The following is a 24,722-nucleotide window of genomic DNA, read 5'->3' on the forward strand; positions in this document are numbered from 1 at the left end:
GACCCATTCATTCGGTGTTGCGCCTTGTAGAGCCTGTGGGGGACATCACCTTAGGATGGTAGAGAAGGCCACCTGCACTTGGGTTCCTGTGTGGTGGGCTCCTCCGAGAGGAGGAAATGTTTTTTTGGTTAACGCCAGAGTTGATGAAGATAAGCCGAAGTGAGTGCGGCAGAGCCCTGCAGAGGAGAGAGAAAAGAAGCAGAAGGTTTGTTTCTCCAACAGGGAATCTAGGTCTCCTCTTCTTTAATTTTAGAAAGTAAAACAGGACTGGGCATCGTGGCGCACTCCTTTAATCCCAGCACTCCGGAGGCAGAGGCAGGCAGATCGCTGTGAGTTTGAGGCCAGCCTGGTCTACAAAGCGAGTCCAGGACAGCCAAGGCTACACTGAGGGACTCTGTCTTGGGGGAAAAAAAGAAAGAAAGAAAATCTTATTAGGGAGAACTTTAAAAGGAATAGACCAAGGAGTGGGAACCTTGCTATGATATGGCGTCTCCTTGAAATGTCAGAGAAGCTACACCCATGAAGACTTACATGGCTGCCTAAACATGACCTGGCCAAGGTGTAGCCAATAGACATGTTAACGTGGATGGGGCAAGCCCAGGAGGCCTCAACCCTACACAAGGAACTTCACGCAACTCTGGGTTGCTGAGAGCAGGAGAAATAGTCTCCAGGGAAGAGCACCCCAGGTGGTTATCTGATAACAAATGGTCAGTCCTGAAAACATATAAATACAAGTTAACCTTATACACACTGAGCAGGTTGTTTTATGTACTTAGGAATATATATCTATACACATACACTATTTGAATATGTATATGTATGTGTGTAGTAACAGTTAAAGAAGGGGGCAGCCGTGAATTTGAATAAGAACAAGGCATGTGGGTACATAGGAGTTGGAGGGAGGAAAGGAGAGGAGGAAATGTTTTAAGTATGCTATAGCTTTTTTTTTTAATATTTAAAATGTATAGTTTAAATGCTTTAAAAAAATGGAGGCATTCATAGAGCCTTTGCCTGAAATTCCACATCCTAGAGATTGGCCTTTGAATAGTTGGTACCATTTTATTCTTTCTTTGGTACCCTAAAGCATTTGACAGTGCACCTATGACGTGATGCTAGGCTGTGTACTCATGTGCTGTGTGATGCAGAGCAAACACCCAGCTCTAAAACTCTTCTGTTCCTCACCACTGTGATGAATGAATTGTGGATCTTCCTACGTGAGAGCTCTGGTCCAGCTTGGCTAGCAGTCACCGAGGGCACACAGTGCTCTCTCTCTCTGATCTGTCTTCTTTATCACCGTTGTAGGGGCAGATGCAGGGCACCTTCGCTCTTACTAGTGGTGCTGCCTTGTCATGTGGCGTGCGTGCGCGCCCCCCTCCCCCTTCCTGCTGTTTCCGGACTTCCTCTTCCCATTCCCAAGGGCTGCCTGTCTCCCTGAGACTGAGGCTTGGTGACCTTGTATGGAGCCTCCTCCCTGTGCAGCGGGCATGTTGCCAACTGAGCCATCTCTCCAGCCCCTGTTTATTTACTGTTTTGAGATAGTGTCTCAACACTCTAGTTCAGACTGACCTTGAACCCACAGCAATCACAGGCATGTCCCAACATACTTGTAGGGATTCTGTGTATTTTGCTTATGCCTAGACTGTCAGCAATTCCTAATTTGGTGTGAAAAGACGACATTGTGGCTTGAAACGTTATCACCTTTGTAGGTTGCTACAGGTTTCCCCCTGTTGCCCAATTTTAAGAGTTCCTTGGAAGAAAGTTTAAAAAGCTAAGAGACTGTCTCAGGCATATTATTTCTCACCAACAAGAAGATGATCAAAGTTGGCTAAGAGCAGGGACCATGGACGTCTGGGTCAGCGGTAAATGCCTGTGGAGTTTCTGGCAGAGAGTGGCATTGGGGCATGGAATGTTCACTCTTAGTATCTGATGTGGGCTTTTTTTTTTTTTTTTTTTTTTGCCTCCGTGTGAAGATTCAGTTTGTCATGGTAGAACCACCTGCCTGGGTCATTGCAGATGCTAACCTTCGCAGTGCATGCACCAGGCCCCAGGGCTGGATCTTAGCTGTCTGTCTGAAGCTCAGTAGCACGCTCCTGTCCTGGTACTGTGGGCTGAGTCCCGGTACCTTGTCTTTTCTGGATGGGGTGCTCTGACTTGTCTCTGGGCTCTGGATGCCCTCGGGGTTGTAGCCTGCCCGTAGCAGCCTTCGCGTCTGTGTGGAGTGGCTGACTAGTGATGGCATTGTCTGCAAATAGTTTAAGATGGGTTTTATGAGTGGTGTGTAGACCTGCTGCTCTAAGGTTAATACCCAGAAGCCCATTTGATTTTCTCCTTGCTTGTTCTTCAGTTGATGATTCCATTGGGGGACGGCTCCGGAAGCGGAGCCTCGGACAGTATGACAACGATGCTGGGAGCCAGGTGTCCTTCTCTAAGTGTGGATGGGGAAAGGCCGGAGTGGACCCAGCCCCAAGCCTGGGGTCATTTTCCTCTCCTGCAGACATCAAAGAGGTATGTGCTGGCCCCTGTCCCCATCTCCACTCAACCCTTGTTGTGGTCCTACCCTTATGCTCAGGGAAATGGCTGTGCCACGTCCTTGTCCAAGGTCCTCATTCACTGTGACCTCTCTGTCCTCGACTGTCCTTCTTGTCTGACAGACATGGTTCTTAAGTGACAGACAGGGGTTCTGATTGGGAACACATGTCAGAAGGCCTATGTGGGGTCCACACAATCCCTAGATAGGTCTAGACAGGGGGTACATTGTGTGGGCAATTGAAGCCACAGTGCTCTGATCTGTAGAATGGATGTGAAATGCAAAGCATACAGGCGGGTTGTGAGGGTTAGGAAGCATGGGCCTGGCACTAGCAGGACCCTGCAGATGGACAGCACAGCCAGCACAAATGTAGACCTTCTTCTGGTCTGCCCCATCAGGTCCCAAATCCTCCGTGCAGATGATGGCCCTGAGGGAGATGTAATTAAAGCTTCTCGTCAGAATGTGACAGGCCACCACCACCCCCCAAATAATTAACCCCAATTATACATTTGTTTCTTAAGTTGAAAAGTTGGAGCCTTTAGAATAGGCAGAAAGAAAAGACAGCTCATCGTCCTAACTCTTACAAACATATGTTGTTGATATCTGAGATAATTTCTCCCGAAGTTTGCTCTGTTTTGTGTGCGACTTCCTGTATATTTTCACTTATCTGTGACAACGATGTAGTTAAGGATTCCCGGGTTCCTTCAAGTCTCCCTCACCCTGTCTCCTGGCTGTCCAGCATTGTACTAAGATGACAGTAGCTGGCCTCCTTTTCTCTGTACTCCAGCTTTGGCGATAGCCTTGCCCACAGTGGTGATGCCAGTTTCTTCCTCCTGGCCCCACTCTCAGATGTGGGTTCTGTCTCCAGACCATCTTGAGGGACCACATCTGTGTGGAAGGGACCTTTGTGGGATTCCTTATTTTTCTCCTCTCCCTCCATGGCGATTTCAGACAATGATCACTGCGTACCCCGCTGACCTCGATATGGTGGATGGCAGGGTTTCCAACAGCAAGGAGTCCATGTGTCTGACCCCAGCATTCCCCGTGTCTCCAGAAACACCATATGGTAAGAAAGAATTACACTGGCTTGGTCTAACACTGCAGCAGAAGGTGGAGTGTAATGGTGCCCTTTGTTCTACTTTTCTTTTCCAGTGAAAGCATCACCACGCTACCCTCCATTCAGCCCACCTGAGCCCCAGCTGAGCAGCCCAGCCAGTTTGTGCAAAGGAGGACGCGGTAAGAACCCTTGGCTGTTTCTACCCAGGCATCTTCTGATGCAGAAATAGTTCTGTTTAGATCTCATCTCAACCCTTGGGCAAGGACGTGTCTTGCTAGGGCTTGGGATGTTGGTTGTAAATCCACTGATTGGGAGTTGAGTAGCAGGAAGGCCTTGGCAGACTTCCCGGCATTTGTAGGGACATTCAGGTTTGATACTCGCATGCCGTCAGCTCAGCATAGGTGCTTAGCATCCTGGTGAGATTCCCCCATTCAGCAAGGGCTTTGAAGGAGGCGTGCGCTCCGCTTCACTAAGAAAATGGGTTTCAGCAGAGAGCAGGGTATCTGCATGCACCCTACTACACGGGTCATCTCTGTCTGCTGTTGCGGGTGACCCAGCTCCTAGCCTAGACACACCTGGTCTTCCTCTCCCTGAGTACTTGATGCTTTCTCTTGTTTTCTACAATGAAACCCGGAGACCTTCCGTATTTTGCACCACAGGGAGAGAGCGCCAACAGCCCAGTGAGCTTCTCAGTGTCTCTTCCAGGTAGATGTTACCTACGTTTCTTGGGCTCTCAGGATGGACCGAGCATAAGCAGGTGGAGAGAAGCCCCATATATATATGTTTTGCTCATTTAATTTTCATATTGTAATCTGCTGTTTGCTATTCCCTGAGAATGCATCCTAATCCCTGACTTGACCGGGCATCTTCCACAGGCATCTCAGTCCATCAGAGGTCCAAAGAAACATCCTAGCCCGCGTCAGCTCTTCCTTAGTGCCTGACCCATGGTAGCCTCTCTCCCTAGACTGGGACAGTCTCTCTGGTTAGCAGCAGGGCCTTGAAGACATATACTTTGGTTCCGGGGTTACTCTGTCTGCCTTGGAGCGGCCACAGGCTGCCTTTGTTTCTTCTGTGTTGTTTTCTGAGAGTGTTCACTCACCTGCCCCATAAAGGCTTTCTCTCCCCAGGCTGCTGCTATTCTCCTCAAGGCAGCACCCAAGCAGCCTCATCTTCAAGCTTCTCTTTGTCCAGCAGGTCATGGCACAGTTGGGTTTTGTTTTGTTTTGCTTTGCTTTGTTTTTCAATTGACTTATGTAACCCAAGCTCCAGGTTTTGAGCTCTCAAGAGCCTGCTCCTAGACAGCTTCTCAATCTTAAAACAAGCAAGGTGTCCTACCGGCTTGTTCGTCACTGTGGATGTCAGCTTCCTTCAGGGTCCATTGCTAGACGTTTTGTGGAACACAAAGCTCACATCTGAGTACAGGTTTTTGCTGCCATGGTCTGTGCTCTGGGAGAGCCATGGATGGTCTCCACCTTCAGTGGACTGAGTGAGCCAGAGGCTTAGAGATCAGCAGTGGCCAGCACAGACACAGAGTGCTCAGTCGGTGCCCCCGGGACCAACCCCTTGAAGGTGGGTGTGGCCTCCAGGGTCAGACTGACAACCCAGGCAAACTTCCCAAACCCTGTCAAGCCATCCCTTCCCCACTCTCAGCAAACGCCATGTGCATTTTAAAGTCACCTTTCTCTGTGAATTAGATTCTTGAGGTAGCATCTTTTCTACTCTGGGGAGGACAAGTGGGTGACTCCATGCATAGCTATAATCAGCATCTCTTGGGAATGGAAAGTTTTCATTGACTTGTATTTAAATCCTGCCCCTTGGCAGATACCAAAGGCACACCACTGGGCACTAGTTTGGAGCACAAGAGCAGATGCTGTCGTAGCCAGTGAGACTGCCGAGCTCAGCCCTAATGCGGCGATGTCAGCTGGGTCCTAGCACCACAGAGCAGAGTGTAGTGGACGAGGGGGGGGAGGGTTAAGGTGGATGGAAAATTACTACAGGAGACTCAGGTATGGGGCTTCCTGCTGAAGGTAGTCTGGCTGGATTCCTGCTAAGCGAAGGTGAAGACCTCGAGCTTAGACGTTAAAGCTGAGAGTCGGGAAGCTTGGTCAGACACTCAGTGTGGTTGGATACCAGAAGTGGGATCTCTGAGCAGAATTATTGCTAAAGACGAGAACGGATGTGGGAGGGAGGGTCTTCGTGCCAGTCTCAAGCCTGGGTTGGCTCTGAAGGCAGCCCTTTCCTCCGCTCAGGGCTCACGTATTCCCGTGTGTCATCTCTCCACATCCTCCCACACTCAGTCTATATGGCTCTGGAGTCATGTTTCCAGAGACAGCCAGCTCTCTGCATGCTGCACCCAGCCAACCCAGAAACAAGCCACCCTCCAGCAAAGAGTTAAACAGTAGGCAGAGAGCAAACGACAGCATCCTTGGGACATGCTAGTTGTTGAATAAACTGAAGAAGCCAATTTAGGGGAGCTAGAGAGGTGGGGTCATGGCTAAAGAGAACTGATTGCTCTTGAAGAAGACGACCGTGTTCTGTCCCCAGCACCCACATGGTGGCTCAGTTTTGGCTCACCTTTGGCTTCAGTTCTAGGGAAAGTGATGCCTTCTTCTGACCGCTGACCTCTATGGGCTCCTGCACAGTGTGATACACATACATTCATTCAGGCATACCCACATACACATGAGAATAAAAAAGAAAAAAGAAGGGGAGGAGGAGGACGAAGAAGAAGAAGAAGAAGAAGAAGAAGAAGAAGAAGAAGAAGAAGAAGAAGAAGAAGAAGAAGAAGAAGAAACCTCACTGTATTTTCTGTCTAGCTATCTGGAAGGCTTTTCAGCCTGCTAGGATCTAGCAGGCTCTGCCAACATGACTCTCCCCTGTTAGAAGTGCCCATTTCGCCTTTGGGGGGTGTCTCAGTGAACACGGAGGACTGGGTAGCTGAGGCTGCTATTGTTGGATAGTACCTGTCCTGTAGTCATTTCCTTTCAGGTGCCAGATGCATGCTTGCGCGCGCGCGCGCACACACACACACACACACACACACACACACACACACACACACACACGCATACCCTAGCTCTGTCACTTCCTTATTGGGTGGACCCAGAGAGGTCTCCAGCACTGCAGGGTTTATCTGTCCCAGCACAGCACAGCCCACACATGCAGTTCCTGGGAGTGCTTACGAGCATGAGTGGGTAGTTCAGGTGCCTGACTTAGACCCAAAACTGAATCAGCGAGGTTGTAAGACCAGAACACAAACAGCAAAGGAAGGGGCGATGCTGTAAATAATGGAAGACCCGTGGTCACAACTGTTGTCGACAGCACAGAGAGTCCCAGTCTGCCTTCCGTTATCATACACTGTTGTGGCCCAGGAAGTTCATAATGAACAGAAATTTGCCTCACAGATCAGGAATCTGGGAAGCCTAAGATCATGGGACTGGGAGAGTGTCTTCATGGGTCCCAGCAGAGCAGAAGGCATCACATGGGGAGTGGGGAGGTAAAGAGAGGGGTCTGAGCTCTCCTGCGTAGAAGGAACCTATGCCTGAGATTGGTGCTACTGCCACTTTCGTGAGGACAGAGTCCATGTGCCTAGGCCTTTCCTTCTTAGATCTCCTGGCTGCCACACTGGTGTTGATCTCCTAACACGTGCACTGTAGGTAGGGGCCATCGCAGAGCACATGAGTTGCGGGGACAGAGAAGCTCCTTGGGCTTCTCTTGGCCAAGGAAGCTTGCTTTCCTCATACAAGGCCCCTCTTGGCTTTCACAGAAGCATCTGCTCCAGAGGAGAGAGGGCTATTTCAGTACTGATGCACAGTGAGTGTTGCTGCTGGCTTCTCCCAGGAGCTTGTGATAACATGAAGGGTGGTGGGCAGGCACAGGAGACGGCAGAGCAGCTATAGACACCGGGAAAGAAGCCAGGGCCAGCATCTGAGAAACTGTCTGGGGCCCTGTGAGCATCCTTGCCTGGCTGACATGAGACCCTGAACTTGGGGAGGATGGTGACCAAACAGCCAGCGTGAGCCTGGAGTGCAGCTGTCTGCTGATGCCTTGTCACACCAGCCAAGCTGTACCCCTGAAACATAAGTGATCATAATGGAACCCATAAATGTCGTAGGGTTACAGATGTGGGCCTTTTTAGAAGAATTTACTCAATTTACTTTGTTTAATAACCTTTATATATGTAGAAGAAAAAAAATGTATGAAGTAAAGATGTAAAACATCCTGCATTTCTTAGATGGTTCTTAGCCTTGATATTACCAAAATAAATGAAATAAAAACCACGGTGAAATGTTTCATGTAAAAAAAAAAAAAAGTTGTGTTCTTGACATAACTTACCTTTGTAACTGCTCCAAAATAGCTTTAAAAAAAATTAAAAAAAGAAAGAGAAAGAGAAAAATTCACGTATCACAGCCACTTTAAAGTGAAAGTTCAGTCATTTAGCACATGTACAATGTCTTATAACCACTGCTCCTCTGTCCTTCCAGAACATTCTTGTCACATAACAGTTTTTTTATAATTGTTATTTAGAGAACATTTGAGGACTTTAGGCTGACTAATGGCCAGTGTTTGTTTACTTCAGGGGACTGCTTTTATAAGCTTGTAATTTCTATTTTGTGTTTAGCATAGTGATATGAGGGTTGGTTTGGGGTTTTGTGAAGGGTTGGAGGTTGGGCCCATTTGTTTGTTTACTGCCTCTGTAGAGAATAAGAGCATCCAAGGATGCCTCATTAGTTAGTATACAGGCTAACTAGTTAGTATGTGAGCTAATTAGTTAGGATTCAGGTGAGCTGAGTTTGGTGGAATTTTCGAGGGCAGGAATGGATGGTGTTTGTTGGAGGAGGAAGAAGGGAGTCTGAGAGTGTTTGGGAAGGAGGCAGAAATCGAGAGAGAAAATGAGGGGGGCTCTCAGTTGATCTTATTTGGAAGCAGTGTTTTTTTTTTGCTTAGAAATATAGTGGGGGCCAGAGAGATGGCTCAACAGTTAGGAGCCCTGGCTGCTCCTCCAGATGACCCAGGTTCAATTCTCAGCGCCCATAGGGTGGCTCGCAACTGCCTACAACTCCACTTCTGGGGATCACACACTCTTGTGGCCTCCTCTGTCACTGCATACAGTGGTGCACAGACATACACGCAGGCAAAACACACATACACATAAAAATAAAGGAAAACTTGGGGAGGGTTTGGAGTGGAGGAAGGGGAGAATGATACAGTTATACTACAATCTCAAAGATAAACATTAAAAAAATAATTGTTTTTTAAAAATATTTCATTAATTTATTCATATTACATCTCAATTGTTATCCCATCCCTTGTATCCTCCCATTCCTCCCTCCCTCCCATTTCCCCCTTAGTCCCCTCCCCTATGACTGTGACTGAGGGGGACCTCCTCCCCCTGTATATGCTCATAGGGTATCAAGTCTCTTCTTGGTAGCCTGCTATTCTTCCTCTGAGACATAATTCTTTTTAAACTTGGCATCTTTAAGGCTTGACATGTTATAAAATGCTCCAGCCAGCTTTCCCTTTGCTTTTTATACCCAGCTCCTTTACTGCTTGAATGTTTATAAATAGCTAAGGATTTCTTTTTTTACAGAGCACCTAGAAGCACACATACTTTGTAAACACAGGTGACGTTTGTGGGGTACCTTGATGGCTTTGAATCTACTGAACTTAAAAAGCGAATGCACACTTCTGCGTATTTACATTTAGGTGCACAAACTGTAAGAGTGTGAGGGAGTGTATATGCCTCTCTGTGTGGGAGGCATATGCTGTCGGTGCAGATGCCTGTGATACACTCAACATACCAACGTGCGCCAAAGAATGTGGCCTGGGAGTCGAGAGCCCCGGCCAAGGGTGTGGACTAGTGAATTCACAACAGCCTTTCTTCTCCTCACTCCAGATAAAGAATGTGAAAAGCAAAAAAAAAAAAAAAAAGAAAGTGGACTGCTTGTAAATACTCTAAAAGTAAACATCATGGATAGGTTCATGGAGGTCAGAGTCCAGCACTGCCCTGTGAGTGTGCTGTTAGAAGGATGTGGATTTGCCAGCGTGGAATGCAGCTCAGTACACACAAGCGGCTGACATCCCTTGCTGACACCTCATCCACCAGGCAGCCAACTTGCTCGGAACCTTGTGAACAGATCAGGGTGCATCCTTCGACTGGCTTGGTAGTGGGTAAGGGGGGATCTTTGCTTTCTGATCATACGTATCAGCTCATTTCATTGTCCCGGCCTGTGGGTCACCATGTAAAGGCCATTCAGGCATGCTGACAACAGGAGTTTTTGCTCCAGTGATGATTCTCAGTCCCCACGATGGCTCTGGGACATGGTGACAGAGGCCCTGCTGTCTCTGATCCTGTACGACCTCTTAAAATGTCGTTTAAACAAAGAAAAATGAGAGGCCTATGTGTGGGATCAGGGATGCTGTCTTAGAGATGAGGGTCTGTTTCACCTTCTATCTGCGAGAATGTCCCCAATTTTTGTCCTGGAGTTGAATTTCTTAATTCAGAGTGTACTCCCAGAATCCCATATGGCTATCTACAGCGTGTTTGACGTCAGGCTGGACAATAAATAAGGTTGGAGCCCGGCCTGTGGCAGCTGTGGAAACCAAAAATCCGTTGCAGACCCTGAACCAGGTAGGCGCCTAAATGTAGACAGCTTGGAGGGCATATGCAGGACAAGCAGAGGACATTTATGGCAACGCTTTCTCGTTGGGCAAGCCAGTCAGGTGCTTGTCTCCTCATTTTCTCCCAAGGCCTTAACCTCCAGCCCACCTGGCCCAGGCTTGTCTCCAGGCGTCACATAGCCTTTGGCCTCAGAACAGCGGAATAATGCTTTGGAGTCTCCTCTGGAACCCTGGTGCCACTGTCCCCTCAGGCTAGCCTTCCCAGCCAGGGTGCCCCCATTGTGCTTGATGTGCGGGTGGGGTGTGTGGGGGCGGGATCTGAAGGAGGGGCACATGAACTGCATTGCTGAGAGCTGTGAGGATGTGAACATGTGAACGTTCCCTTTGCTCCCTGCTGTCAGCGGAGGCCTTTGAGAGGTGTCCAGTGCCCCCTCAGATCAGGGCGCTTTCTCAGAAGAGGGAGGTGACCGGTTTAGTACAGTTAAGTACCGGATCCTGTCATACTGTAGACACTCTTCCTTTAGGACTTTTGTGTGTTGGCTCTAGGAACCATGTAGGTATCATTCTTAGGGTGTACTGAGCGTGGCGGTGTGGACTTTGTCTACTTTGTTTTTGTTGCCAAGACAGGGTTTCTCTTTGTAGCCTTGGCTGTCCTAGGCTCACTTTTTAGACCAGGCTGGCCTCGAACTCACAGCGCTCTGCCTGCCTCTGCCTCCCGAGTGCTGGGATTAAAGGCGTGCGCCACCATGCCTGCTACTCTGTTTATCCATTCTCCTATATGCTTAAAACCCCCATGCCTTGCAAATGTGGCATATTTTTAATATATTGTACCACTTAGGGATGGATGGCAGAGCAGAAATTCCATTCATATATGGTACAGGTACCGTCTTAAAGCATGGTTTTCGTCCCATGCATAGAGCTGTGGATCTCAAGAGGACCACTGTATACAGACACATAGTACGCAGCACAGGGGTGGTCACGTCTGTAAATTCTCCTGGTTACACCTGCACTTGGGAGTGTATGAGTACCGCATAGGAACTGTCCACTGACATGCCCATAGCTGTGAGGAAGGACCAGTGAGCACATTTACAGAAAACACAGGCAGACACAGGAGCTCTTTGTGGGGAAAAGGGCAAAACAGCACCTAAGTGCCCCTATGGACATTATGGGTAGATTTGGTGTTCCTCGCGTCTCAGCATGGCACACTGGTGGAAAGTCAGTGTCACCAGCTGTTGGAGTTCAGTTTTCTCCAAAGGGTATGCTATTGGGTGACCATGAGGTGGTAAGCACATGGATTTGGATGGATTGTGTTTTATTGTAAAGCCTTCCTCTTCAAAATTGTCTGGGAGCATTGCCTTTGGGTCTGCTGGTGGGTGGTTGATTCTCAGACAAACAAGGAAAAGGGCACTAGAGTGACTTGGAATTGTCAGCTGTAGTGGTGGTTATTCTGGTGGCGCAGGGGTGGGGGTGGGGGGCCTTGGGGGGAGAGGACAGGTTCAATCTGGCTCTGTCTTGAGGCCAGTGCCAGTTGCTATGGATAGGACCTTCAGATTACATCAACACCACCCTCTTAAACCTACAACTTACACACAAAGCACCTGGTTTCTTTTTCTGGGGCGTGTATCAATTGTCATAGTTCCAACCAGGGCATGAGCCTTTTAGCTGCACGAGGAGTATTGTGATACCATTTCTAGGGAGACTGAGACAGGAGACCCTTGGGTTGGAGGCCAGCTTCTGCTGCCTCCTGCTGGGGCTTAAAGTCAGTGGTAGGATGTGCTTCTAAGGTCATGGGTTCATCTCTCATACTGAAAAATTAAAGTTTTTTTTTTGTTGTTGTTTTTTGTATAGTGAATAGTAATAAAGACAAGGCTTTCTAGTCTAGGGACCAATACATCAACTCCACAGTGGGCTGGAGTACCAAGTATGTGGCTCAAGGCCCCAGATATCATGGGGCAAGCCTCCTTGCTGGCAAAGGGAAGGGCTGGCCGAGCCCATTCATGGGGCTGCGGTTCTATCAACTCTCGCCAGGTGTGGTGGCGCACACCTTTAATCCCAGCACTCGGGAGGCAGAGGCAGGCAGAGCGCTGTGAGTTCGAGGCCAGCCTGGTCTACAAAAGTGAGTCCAGGACAGCCAGGACTGTTACACAGAGAACCCTGTCTTCAAAAACCAAAAAAAGAACTCTATTTTTTGTTCTGCTGAATCTTAGGATTTTGCTGCCCTCCCATGGGCATCCTGGCTGGTTCAGGGTACCTGTCTCCTGTCCAGATACTGACCCTGATCTCTAGAGGAAATAGTAGGGTTTCTGAGAATGACTTTAAAGGAAGTGATGCTTCAAAGTCAACTCAGTCCCCAACTCTGCAGCCGAGGGGGGACCCCCAGGGGTGATAAACAAGTCTCCCTGAGGCTCACTCAGATCTGCCTGGGGCCATGGCTTTGACACAGTCAGAAGTTCAGTACACCCAGCTGCCTCCTTCCTCCCCCATCTCTGTGAGTTTGTCCCCAGGCCTCTGGCCTGTGGGTGGGTGGGACCCACAGAGGAGATGGACCTGCCATTGAGAGTGTGTCCTTCTTCTGATGGAAGTCATGACTGGAAAGACTGGTACATCCACCTTGCCTAGCCCCGAGCCCTCTGCTGAGGCTGTTGGGTTGGGGTCAGGCTCCCCACCCCCCACCCCCCACCCACACACATAGCAGGAGCAGCTGTTTTGCAGGCACGTAAACAACAGGGAGAGGAAGTGTCTTCTCAGGGGTCTTCCTGGCTGTGCCCTAGACATGTGGCCTGGAGGGGCCTGGAGTGAGGGGCCTCTCTTGGTTAGGCTCCCAAGTTGCTGTTGGGCAGGCTTAGGATTCATTCAGCAAGATGGTTAGCAAGCAGTGCTGGAAACTTACCGGTAATGTCTGTCTGTGCAGAGCCCTGTGCGAATGAAGCGAAAGCAACACTAGCACATGCTGACAAGGAAACATCCCTGGGTGGGGTGGGGGGTGGGGGGACGACCATAAGAACCTTCTCTTCCAGAAGAAGTTCAAGGAGGACTTTTCTAGAAGTTTCTAGAAGCTCACATTTGCAGAGTGAGACTTGGCCTTACCCATCAGACAGGACGGATGTCCGTCCACTCTGTGCTGCCTTTACTGCATGGTAAAACCTGGAGTGCTGTGTCTGTCCCTAAGACAAAACACAAAGGCTGGCACAGAGTAGGAGGAAGAAGAGGTGTACTTCCCAGAACCCGTTGGTAGGACCGTTTACCAGCCAGGAGAAGCAGGCTGGTTCTAGATCAGTCTCTGTTGGCTCCCACTACAGCCAAGAGGGACGTCTGGAGTTTGAGCAGAGACTGGGGGGTGTGTTTTGCAGCTGAGAAGTTTTCCTGGCTGCCTTGAGCAAGGCTGTAGTGAAGGCTTTGTGGGGGTGAGGTGATTCCCCCATCTACCAGGAAAGGGTCCTCCTTGGTGAGGCTCAGCTGCCGAACCGAGGCCGCCTTCCCTCCTCGCTCCTCAGCCTGCCGAGAAGGGCAGGTGTGAGGCGTGGCTGCGTGACCAGGGCCTTGGTGTGGCATTAAGCTAGGGTGGGTTTTTGGCAGGGAGGTTTTCAGAGCTTGGGGTAGGGGGTGGGGGTAGGAGGAGGAAGAAGGGAAGCAGAATGAAAAGGAAGCGAACGGCAGCAGCGCGGAGCGGGCGGGGCCAAGTCTGGAGGCACTGACTGGGCAGGCGGCCCGCAGCAGCCCGTGGCCGCCCAACAATCCGCGGATTCTTTCCTGCGACCCGCTCCCCGCTGCCCTCTGAATGGGCCTCTTTGGAGGTGGCAGCCCCGCCTCTCGCCCTGACTCCCCCGGGACTGGCAGAGTACAGAGCCCTCCCAGGGTGGGTGGGGGGACGCTGTTGGGACGGGACTCACCACCCGGGGCTGCTGGGGACAATCCCTGCAGAGTGCCTTCCATAAGGCTCACAGATTCCAGGCTTTTTCATGGACTGACCAGACCCTAGGTGCCCAGGTAAGCCAACAGATGGCCTTGTGCCTTCTCTGGGAGCTATTTCTGGGTTCCCGGTGTCTCTGAGCTCTGGATCCTTTGGGCACGTCCAGTTGCTGAAACTTGATCTGGGCTGTGGGGGGAGGGTAGTGGTGGAAGTGGGGAGGGTAGTGGTGGAAGTAGGGAGGTGGTGGAGGAGGAGACAGACCTAGTTCTAGTGGCCAGGACACCTAGATGAAATGGGGCTTGGAAAGATAGCAAGACAGTGTTCTGCTCTGAGTCCCCTTATCACCTCATGACATTTCTCAAGTCCCCACTTTGGGACAAGATACCCCACCCTTGAGCCAGCCAGACTGCTCCTTCAGGAGAAGGCAAGCTTTCTGTCTTTGCTGATATTCTTTGGCGTGGGGGGCGGGGAGGGGGGGAGACAAAAGCCTGGATTACAGATGTGCAACTTTCTGTGCGTTCAACTGATGTGACCATGGGCCTGCCCCGTTCTCTCTATCACAGCCCACCCCATAGGCCCTCAAGAGATTGCTCCCTGCACAGCTTCTGCAGACAGCCATTGCCCTGCACTAAGGAAGCAGGCAGCCTGTAGAGCAGATGCTGGCCTTTTAATAAGGATCTCTGGTCTCTTCTGTGCTTGGAGCAGTCATGGATTTCTAAACAAATCCATGAACTTTGAAGCAAAACAGGCATTTACGGAAGTTATCTGTTCAGACTGCTAGCAGAGCGTCTGCATCAGGAGGACTGGTACCCTCGTTTATCCTTCCCTCCTGGGGTGGGGCTGCCTTTGCCTCCCCCACATGTGGGGCAGGGGGTGGGGCGGGGGGATACTCAGGGCTCTAAGTGGTGTGGGAGGTTTTGTGGTCTCTTGCGGGTATCTGTTGATCCTTCCCGTGGACACGTTACAGATACAAGGCTGTGTGTATGTGTTGCGGCTCGCATCACGGGAGATTAAGGGAGAGAGGAGGCAGGCATCAGACTCTAGAGAGAAAGCCCTCCTTGCACAAGCCCCAAGGCAAGCCCAGGCAGGTGAGGGTCTGCCCTGTGCTTGTAAGTTTTATGCATTGTAAAACTTCCTGGTTGTAAGTTTTATGTGTTGTTCCTTCTAAGAGCCAGAGGCACTTAGAGTTAAAAGGGAAGAAAATGCCTTTTCAAAAGCTTCCTGCTCTTTTAATGGAATCCACACAAAATCATCATTTTTCCATGAGTCCCATATGGATGTCAGTACATTTAAAATTGGCCTTCTCGGATGGAAACGTTTTCCTAGTCTTAGGTGAGATGGAATGTAGCATCTCCATCCATCTGTGTTGACACAGAGCTCATGTTTACCATCAGCCTCAGTGGAGCCTAGGGTACGGGGGCGGGGCAGGGGCGAGGCCCAACAACAGGACTATAAATTATTTCCTGAGAACCCTGTGTCTTCTTCCCTACGCTCAGAGCAAACCTGTGCAACAGGTTCCTTGTCCTTTCCAAGACAAGTCTTATGACGCATGCATGTGGAGGGGGGTGGCTCCAGCGGTGGGCTGCAGAAGCAGAGACCTCAGTGATGCTGGTGGGGGTGGGGCGGGGGCAAGGTTGATTTCCTGTGAACCAGCTTCCCTACCTCACCATGCAAGAATCTTCCTCCGGGTCCCTAAGAGAGGAGTGATCATGTGTATGGGAACATGGCGGAGTTCAGATGAAGTGAGGTCTGTCTGCCTGCATGTGTCTTAGCAGGGCGCCTGGCACATACATGGAATTATGTGTGTAACGGCACCAGGATGTCTCAGTAGTCCTGAGAGGGAGAGGGAGTGATGGCTGCCTGCATGCAGTTCTCCGCTGACATCTTCTTCACCCCTGTCCTGAAGCACAGAGAGAGTGTGTCAGGAGGTGGGGTGGGGACTGCGGTGACCCCTAGTTCCGGGTGAGTGCATGACATTGAGGACAGTTTGTTGCCCTCCTGGCTCCTTCCTTCCTCAACCTCTCTGATCCCCCGCCTCGTGTTTAATACCGAAAGAACAGACAGTGGCATGTAGCTGCCCACTGAGGGGAAGCAGGTTAGACTGGTAGGTGCCAGTGCTGTGTGGAAGCTGGGCGGAAAGTGGTCTCTACAGCCCTGGGACCAGCTTTCCTTCTTTGTCCATGTGCTTCGTATCTGTCCATTGGGGGACTTACTACTACTACTTCATCCTCCTCCTCCTCTTCCTCCTCCTCCTCCTCCTCCTCCTCCTCCTCCTCCTCCTCTTCCTCCTCCTTCTTCTTCTTTGTCCTTTTCCTCTTCTTCCTCTTCCTCCTCTTCCTCTTCTCCTTCTTCTTCCTCTTCTCTTCCTCCTCTTCATATTTTCCTCCTCCTCCTATTTTCCTCCTCCTCCTTCTTTCTTTTCCTTTCAAGACAGTATTTCTCTGTGTAGCCTTGGCTGTCCTGGACTCACTTTGTAGACCAGGCTGGCCTCGAACTCACTGAGATCCACCTGCCTCTGCCTCCCGAGTGCTGGGATTAGATGTGTGCGGCATCGTGCCCGGCCTGGGACTGATTTGTGATTTAAAGGTTCTAGAATCACAGGTCACAGTGAGAACGCAAGGCCCAGGAGGATCCCAGGGGACCAATTCAGCCTCTGTCCTGCCACTAAGGACTCGTGTGACACATGGCTTTGGGTGGTGGCCTCTGTATGGTATTTGATTTTGACTAGCCTCAGGAAAAGAAGAGTACTTGGTTAAACATGCCTGAAAGACCGTGGTGAACAGTAGGATGGCCAACTTCCCTGAAGGACTGGGTATGGCTAGAAAGGCTTCCAGAATGTTCTATGGAGCTTCCTCAATGTAATAAGGAAGTAAGAGCGAGAGAGGAGAGTCTATAAAAGACTGGGTCTAATCATGGAAGAAGTGGGTTTTGGAGTCTCTGCCGTGTACACTCTGGGAAGAGATCCACATTGCCCAGCCAGCAGCCCATCCTACTTCAGACTCGGTCTTTGTATGAGGGCGTGCTGCTTCCCTGGTGGCCCATTCACTCTGATATCTGGCAAGTTCTTTGGCATCACCAAGGTCTCTGTCACCTTTGTAGTCTATGTCACACCTAGACTAGGTGGCCATAAAAAGACACTGAAGTAATAAGTCACTCAGAGGTGTTTCAGGTAACATTGTACATAAAAGGGAACATCTGCAAAACTTCTTTTTTGTTTTTTGTTTTTTTCCAAGACAGGGTTTCTCTGTGTAACCTTGACTCTCCTGAACTCACTTTGTAGACCAGGCTGGCTTCAAACTCACAGCGATCTGCCTGCCTCTGCCTCCCGAATGCTGGGATTAAAGGCGTGCAATACCACGCCCAGCGGCGTAAAGCTTTTTAAGAAATAATTTGAACCCAGTGCAGTGGCCCACACCCGTAATCCTTGCACTCGGGAGGCAGAGGCAGACGGATTGCTGTGAGCTCCGAGGCCAGCCTGGTCTACAAATTGAGTCCAGGACAGCCAAGGCTACCCAGAGAAACCCTGTCTCAGAAATCATGTAATAGCTGTAAATAAATGAAAGGAAGTGTCATGTTTGGGCACAAATGTCATAATGGTGATGAGTCTTCCGAGTCTCATCTACACATTTAATTCCAGATTTTTTCATTGTTGTTGTTGTTGTTGTTGCTGTTGCTGCTGCTGCTGCTGCTGCTGGTGGTGGTGGTGGTGGTGAAACTTTGTAATTCTAACTCTAAAGAGTAAAGACACTGAGTTACCAAAGCCTAACTCACAGAAGGTAGGAGCTCAGCCAGTGTTGGCTTATTTGGGTTCAGTTTTGGTATTACTGTTTCTCCACTTGGAGTGAACTGGGAATTCTGCCTCAGTCCCTCACTTTTACATGAAAGTGTTTTCACGATTCTCCTTTCTGAAGAGTATCAGATCACTTTGGCAGACCCTTTCCTTTCTGACCTTCTGGGTTTTGAGTCTCTTTTAAACCACCCAGGACACGTGTATTGTTAAGCAAACCTTCACCTTGGGTGAGGAGAGGAAGAAAATAGTTCCCGGAAAACCCAGATGCGCTCTCCATGAGAAGGCACACAGATTGCTATAGTGATTGGGCCACTCAGGGTTGAAGAGAGGAGGCCAGGAAGGACACAGGGAGCCGTGCTTAGACTGGCTGCGTGGAGACCGCAGTGCTTGGGCTGGGGACAGATACTCAGTGCACCTGGTGAGTGTCACCTCCTCCTCGGCCTATGAAGTCACAGTGACTCTGTGCTGGGCTGCCTAAGAGGTTCAGTGTCCTCAGCAGAAGTGCAGAGTTTGTGGGGCGGGGGGGGGGGGGGGGGCTGTGCACAAGGACATCAGGGCACAGAGCACTGTTGCTGTGGAGAGTGTGGGGCTCATCCCTCCTTGGGGACAGAATTTCTAATTCTGTGTGTTCTTCAGTCCTGTCTCAGGCACAGTTGCCTGATAGACATTTTGCCAACTTATTTAGAACATTTATCCTCAGCTCTCAGTCCTGTGTTTGTCACAGCTAAATTAGCAACCGCTCCCGCTTTCTCGCCCTTACCTTATAGTATTCCACCTGAGTCAGGGGGTGTGTGGGGGGGGACAGAATGTAATTTCCATTTTATAGCTAGTTTTTTGCTTCACTTTCTCTCCAAAACTCACACCCTTCTCCATTGTATTAAATGTTGCTGTCGCCTTCTGCACCAATATCCTGGAGCTGGGCACCATTTCTGGCCAGGGTTACATGTTCTAGTACAAGCCTATGTGCTGGAACCTCCTGCCTCTGTCATGATGGAAGACCCCTGGGAATCCAGGAAATGCCCAGTGGATGCTGTCACTAGATAAGAGTGGCTGTCCCAGGGCCTTCTCCAGCAGTCATCTTTCCTGACCGGCTGGCTAGACAAGTGAGTGAGCATTTTCCCATCCGCTATGAACTTCAGCTGACCGGCCAGGCCTCGAGAGGACAGTGCATAGTAAAGCAGATCATTGTCACTTTCTGCTGTATCACCTTCCCCTCAAAGCACAGCCCTCAACATTGGAACCCTGAACTCACTACCATGAGACAAGAAAGAGCCCTTCCTTTTGAGCCAGTTAAGAGCCTCGGGCACGGAAGGTTCTGTCACAAGATGCCCTTCTCATAAAAGGAATCCTCCATGACAGAAACTGTAAACCAGCCTGTTGGGTAGTTGTTACTTTTTGGAACAATTTTAATGAAACGCTTGAAACATTGTTAGGAAGTCCAGCCAAGTGCCAACACAGCCTGGCAGCATTTAGGCAGTGTTAAGTGTCCTGGCCTGTTTTTTGAGATTTGGACTTGCCTCAGGAGCTGGTTAGGCAGTGCCCTCAGCCCTGATGCGGTGGCACACTGCATGTGATGCTTGCCAGGCACTGCTCTCAGGAAAGAGAAGCCAGCCAAAAGCAAAATGGCTAAAGGATGAGCTTACCCTCTGGGGTCAGTTAACATGGATAGTGTGAAACAATCAGAAACCTGTGAGGGAAACACAGAACCCAAAGTGGCTGTGATCTAAAAGGCTTCTGCTGTGTGTCCTACAGCTCACAATGCCAGAAGTTCTGGGCACATGTACAGTTGCCCACTTGGGGTTGTATCCTACTCTGGGGCCCTTCCCAGCTTCCCCCATAAGCCACAGGCTAAGAAGGGAGAAGAATCAGGTGAAGAGGGAGACATTGTGGGCTGGGTCTTCCTCAACCCTTTGGCTGGTGCAGGGCCTCATGGGACACGTGGTTTGGGGCAGGGTTGTCTACTTTGGAGGTATGGCTTAGCCTAGTCAGAATCCCCATCCTGTAAGGTGTGGAAGAGAGTACTCAGAAGCAGCCTCCATGCAACACACAGCACCAGGCCACCCTGCCACTTTTTCCTTATGACTAACCCTTAGAACAGTGGTTCTCAACCTCTGGGCTGCGACCCCTTGGAGAGAATCAAAAGACCCTTTCACAGGTGTCACCAGAGACCATCAGGAAACACAGATGTTTACATTACAATTCATAATAGCAAGATTACAGCTATGAAGAAGCAATGAAAATAATTTTATGGTTGGGGGTCACCACAACATGAGGAACTGTACTAGACAGTCTCAGTGCTGGGTAGGTTGAGGACCAGTGCCTTAGAAGGTGGTCACAGCCTGATCATGCTGCGTGCACACCACATGTCCTTCCTTCGTCGAGCCTCGAGAACCCTGATAGAGACCCTCATTCACCCTGCTGCCCTCAAGCAAGGCTACACTTGCTGAAACCTTATCCCTGTGTTAGGGCTGCGTGGATGCCCTCGCCTGACCTCAGATGTAACTGATGAGGACAGGAGATCTTCACACAGGTAATTACGTTGATGTGAGTCCCCCAAGGTGGAGTGAGTCCCCCAAGGTGGAGCCTAGTCCAGCGCCACTGTAGTCCTCATCAGAAGAGGAGAATAGGATGTAGACGCAGGAAGGGAGGCACGGGGAGAGGGTAGCGCCTGTGAGAGCAGGAGAGTGGTGAGGGAGAAGCTGCTGACCTCTAGATCCAAAGCGGTGCCAGATCAGTAGGTGCTTGTTTGCTAGTGTAGACTGAGCTATGGCCCTGAGTTCATCGAGACGCCAGAATTCTAACCCACAGTGCTTTGCACAGTGTAAAAAATGACAAGTGTATGCTAAAGAGGGAAGGCTGGGAAGACCAAGGGTCAGGTTGGGATCCCGGGCCAGGGAGAATGCCAGTCCCCTCCATGGGCTGACTTGAAGGCACAAGCCTTAGCTGATAATCACTGTCCCCGGGCCCATGTTTCTAACACAGTGCAGATCTCCATAGTGGAGTCATTAGATATGAAAGTGACTACATGGGTGCTGGCGTTGAGCATTTGTCAGTTGTTCTAAAGTTAAGGAGGCCCATTGAGTGCCACAGAGACAGTGAGTACTAGTAACGCATTGGTGGTAGTCTATGAATTTTTCTTAAAGACAAGTCAAATGCATTGAGTGTCAGGTGCAATTGCAGCCAGATGTCACCCACCCAGTGAGAACATAACTTTTTGTTACGTCTAATCAAAGTTGAGGTCTTGAGGTATTACAGACCTCTTGGTATTGTGTACCCTGTAGCTCATAGTATCAGAAGTTCTGGGCAGTGGTACCATCGTCTAGTTAGGGGCTTGCTTGGGAATCTGACCAGTGATGTTCCAGTTTCAGGAAGGAAGCGGAGAGCCTTCTTCAAACTGTCCGTGGTCCTGGGTATCTTTAGCCTGGCGGGGTGCAAGAATGCACAAGAGGAAATGGTCCTCTAGGGGTGACTTCTTTAGATTTACGTCCATCATAAACTTCCACCGGAGATAAAGGTTTTGACATCTCAGTCAGAGACACCAGACATAATATCAGGCATGGTGTCTCTGCACCCTAGGTCTGAGCATAACGCAGAACACGGTGGTGTGCTCATTATAGGAGAAGGGTTGTACTCGGGTCCTGACTCTGTGGGCTTTGTGCATGAAGCCCTCTAATACTGACTGATAGGCTCTCGTCTAAGTAGGGCCGAAGCAAAGTTGAGCATCCTCCACGTGCCCCATTTCTAAAGGTCAGCTGGACTTGGAGTCACCTTTGGGGACTCCGACCACAGACACAAAGTACCAAGACTTCTGCTTGTGTGCGGAGCCATTGATAGGACTAAAATTCTTCACCAGGACTGAGATTTGGAACAACTAGGGCTTGCTAGGAGTATTTCATCACCACTAAGTTGTGACTGGCCCTTCCATGGTTCATTCCCCTGGAGACACTGGTCTGCCCTTGATGTAGCTTTGGTCCCAGGCCCAGTCAGGCCAGGGATCTTGAAGGAACTAAGACTGGTCCTCCAGTGTGGTGAAAACACTCCCTCTGCATTTGGAGGTGTTTTGTTTTGTTTTGTTGTTTTTTCCTCTGCATAAGGAGGCCTTCCCTGGGGACGCAGGGGGCTGATGCCTTCCCTTTTCTTTCTGGTGCTGTTCCATTCACCCTTAGGCACTCCATCCTCATTTAAGCCTCTTTGTCTCTATTCCCACTGGGTGGGCGCAGCTCAGGAACTGAGGCCAGTTTCTGCTGCAGTGACCAAGTGCCCAACGAAACAGGCTAAAGGATTAAGAAAGGAGCAACTATAACTAATCCCACTTCTAATGCTCATGTCCTTGCAGCAGTGAAGGGGTTGCCGCAGTGATGGGTGGGCAGAATAGGGAATTCCACACAGTGGGCGGGTCTTCAGCCCGAGCAAGGGGACAACTTCCTGGCACAGGCCACCACGTGTACTCGGGAAAAACAGGGACTTTATGCTAAGTAAGCCAGTCCCTAAAGGACAAGTGCTGCGCAGTTTACTTAATATGGTCCCCGAACAGGAGAAATCATAAAGACAGACCTAGGAGACTGGAGTTGCCAGGAGTTGAGAGCAGGGGAGGAAAGAGAATTGGTTAACAGGGGGCAGAGCTTTAGTTTATAAAAAAGCAAGTTTTGGAGCTAGATGGCGGCGATGGCTCAACAACATTGAAGTTGGTCTTAAGGCCATGATAATAACTCATGTCTCTTTTATCACAATTAAATAACAATGAGGTGTGGATGAACATCCTGGAGACCTGACCTCAGGTCTGGCTTTGCAAGGATTCTTGTCACCAGGCAAGTGGGGCCTCTCTCTGTCCTTTGTCCCGTACCCACACTCCGAGGCTTGTCTTTTAGCTTCCTGTGTCTCCCCACCCCAGGGCATCCTTCCATCTATTTTCCCTGAAAGCCTAGCAGGCAGGAAGTGTTTGGTTCCTTGAGAACGCAGACCACAGTGGGTTTTCAGGATGTTCATCCCTTGGGAGTAGCTGAGGACCTCCAGAGCTGCTGGCCATGCTTACTGTACCCCACGGTCCAGGCTGCTTGGAGGCACTCTGTGGGGGAGACATTGGGATTCTGTACACAGCAGCGAGTGAGCAGGACAGGGTGTATGTGTCCCAGTTCCTCTGAAAGTCTCTGAATAAATGGGTCATCTCCAAAGAGCAGGAAAACACAAAGCCCTGCTTGGAGTGAGCTGTTTTATTGGTGCCTCTGTTTCCTCTCCGGTTAACTGGTTAAAGGGAAGACTGGTGTGATTCTTTTTAAAGGAGATATTCCTGTTGGGATAAGAATGAACCGAAGGGTGATCCAGCTGTTGGCAGATGGGAATTCCAACCCCACAGCTACAGACATGTGCTGTCACATGTCTATAATCTCAGAATTTGGGGTGTGGAAGCCGGAGGATCCAGAGTTCAGGGCCAGCCTTGAGTACACAGTAAATCTGAGGGCAACCTGGGTTATACGAGACCCTCTTTAAAATAACTACTATGACTACTAGAAACTCCAGCGATAGCTAGGCTACCTCTGGCCTCCAGGGGAAATGAAACCCTTGCCTTGTGTCCAGAGCGCAGAGTTGATTCACCATGAACGTTGACCTCAGACGGTACCAAGAAGAAGCTTGGCAAGAAGGAAGCATGTGCCTTCCTGTTCATATGTTCATATGTATGTTTGTATACGAGCTACAGGCCTTGAGGCCAGGACTTAGATTCTCACCAAGAAACATAAGCTGCTCTTCCAGGGTCTGGGGCTCCCACAAAATCACTCTCATTATAAATGGCTGTCTTCCCATTTTCCCTTTGCTTTCGAAAAGCTGGTTTTAATTGCATTTTTTTTTTTATTAGAGAGCAGAATTATAAGCCAAGGACCGCTTCTTAAAAGTTCACTACTATCAAACCTTCTGGAAATAGAATTTTTAAATACTTATATAGACAAACTCCAGAAATCATCTATTAGGACCTCCATTGATAAGATGATAAGGAGGAAGACCTGGGAGTCCCCAGATCCTGAGAATGTATCCAGGATGCCATGTGTTGTGCCGGAAGATTTCAGGCTAAGAGATGTGCCAGGACTCTCAAGTGATGGCAAGGGAGGCTGCTTATTTAACTGGGGTCTGACCAGTAAGGAGGGAAGGAGGCAGATAGAAATGGATGGATGGATGGATGCATGCATGCATGCATGCATGCATGAGTGGGTGGGTAGGTAGATGGATGCATGAGTGGGTGGGTAGGTGGATGGATGCATGAGTGGGTGGGTAGGTGGAATGATGCATGAGTGGGTGGATAGGTGGATGGACGCATGAGTGGGTGGGTAGGTGGATGGACGCATGAGTGGGTGGGTAGGTGGATGGACGCATGAGTGGGTGGGTAGGTGGATGGACGCAGGAGTGGGTGGGTAGGTGGATGAATGCAGGAGTGGGTGGGTAGGTGGATGGATGCAGGAGTGGGTGGGTAGGTGGATGGATGCAGGAGTGGGTGGGTAGGTGGATGGACGGATGAGGATAATATTCCTACTGTCCAGGCTCCCAGCCTAGAGCAGTGGTCTTCCCTGTGAACACAGAGTCTTCTTGTTAACTTACAAGTCAACAGTGGCCAGTGCAGAGTGACTGGTGTTCAGCTTCCCACAGAACACTCCTGCAGCAGCTTTTGAAAGAAAGCATAAAAATAGATGATTTGGAAGAATGCCAGTGACCTCTTCTCACCCTTGCTCTCGCAAAGGAAGTGGGAGCGAAGACTGCAGGCATTCCTGAGATCCCAGGAGGCTGAGCATATGCCCCCCAGTTCCGGCCTGGCCTGGAAGGGATGCTAGGC

The 24,722-nt window shown here is 49.9% G+C and overlaps 1 protein-coding gene across 8 annotated transcripts in view; it reads left to right on the forward strand.

The window, feature by feature from the left end:
* The window catches only part of TNS3 (tensin 3), a 413,668-nt gene that overhangs the window by 181,568 nt on the left and 207,378 nt on the right, over positions 1 to 24,722 (forward strand). For all 8 annotated transcript variants that reach the window (XR_014782789.1, XR_014782790.1, XR_014782791.1 and 5 more), the window contains 3 exons: positions 2,345 to 2,505; positions 3,479 to 3,593; positions 3,680 to 3,763. Coding sequence is in view for 5 of the 8 variants with exons in the window: in XM_084800091.1 (XP_084656217.1) it covers positions 2,345 to 2,505; positions 3,479 to 3,593; positions 3,680 to 3,763 (360 nt within the window). In the remaining 3 variants the exon portion in view is untranslated. The remainder of the gene's footprint in view (positions 1 to 2,344; positions 2,506 to 3,478; positions 3,594 to 3,679; positions 3,764 to 24,722) is intronic.

The sequence above is a fragment of the Acomys minous genome (assembly GCF_964271855.1).
Source record: "Acomys minous genome assembly, chromosome: 10".
NCBI classification, from domain to species: Eukaryota; Metazoa; Chordata; class Mammalia; order Rodentia; family Muridae; genus Acomys; species Acomys minous.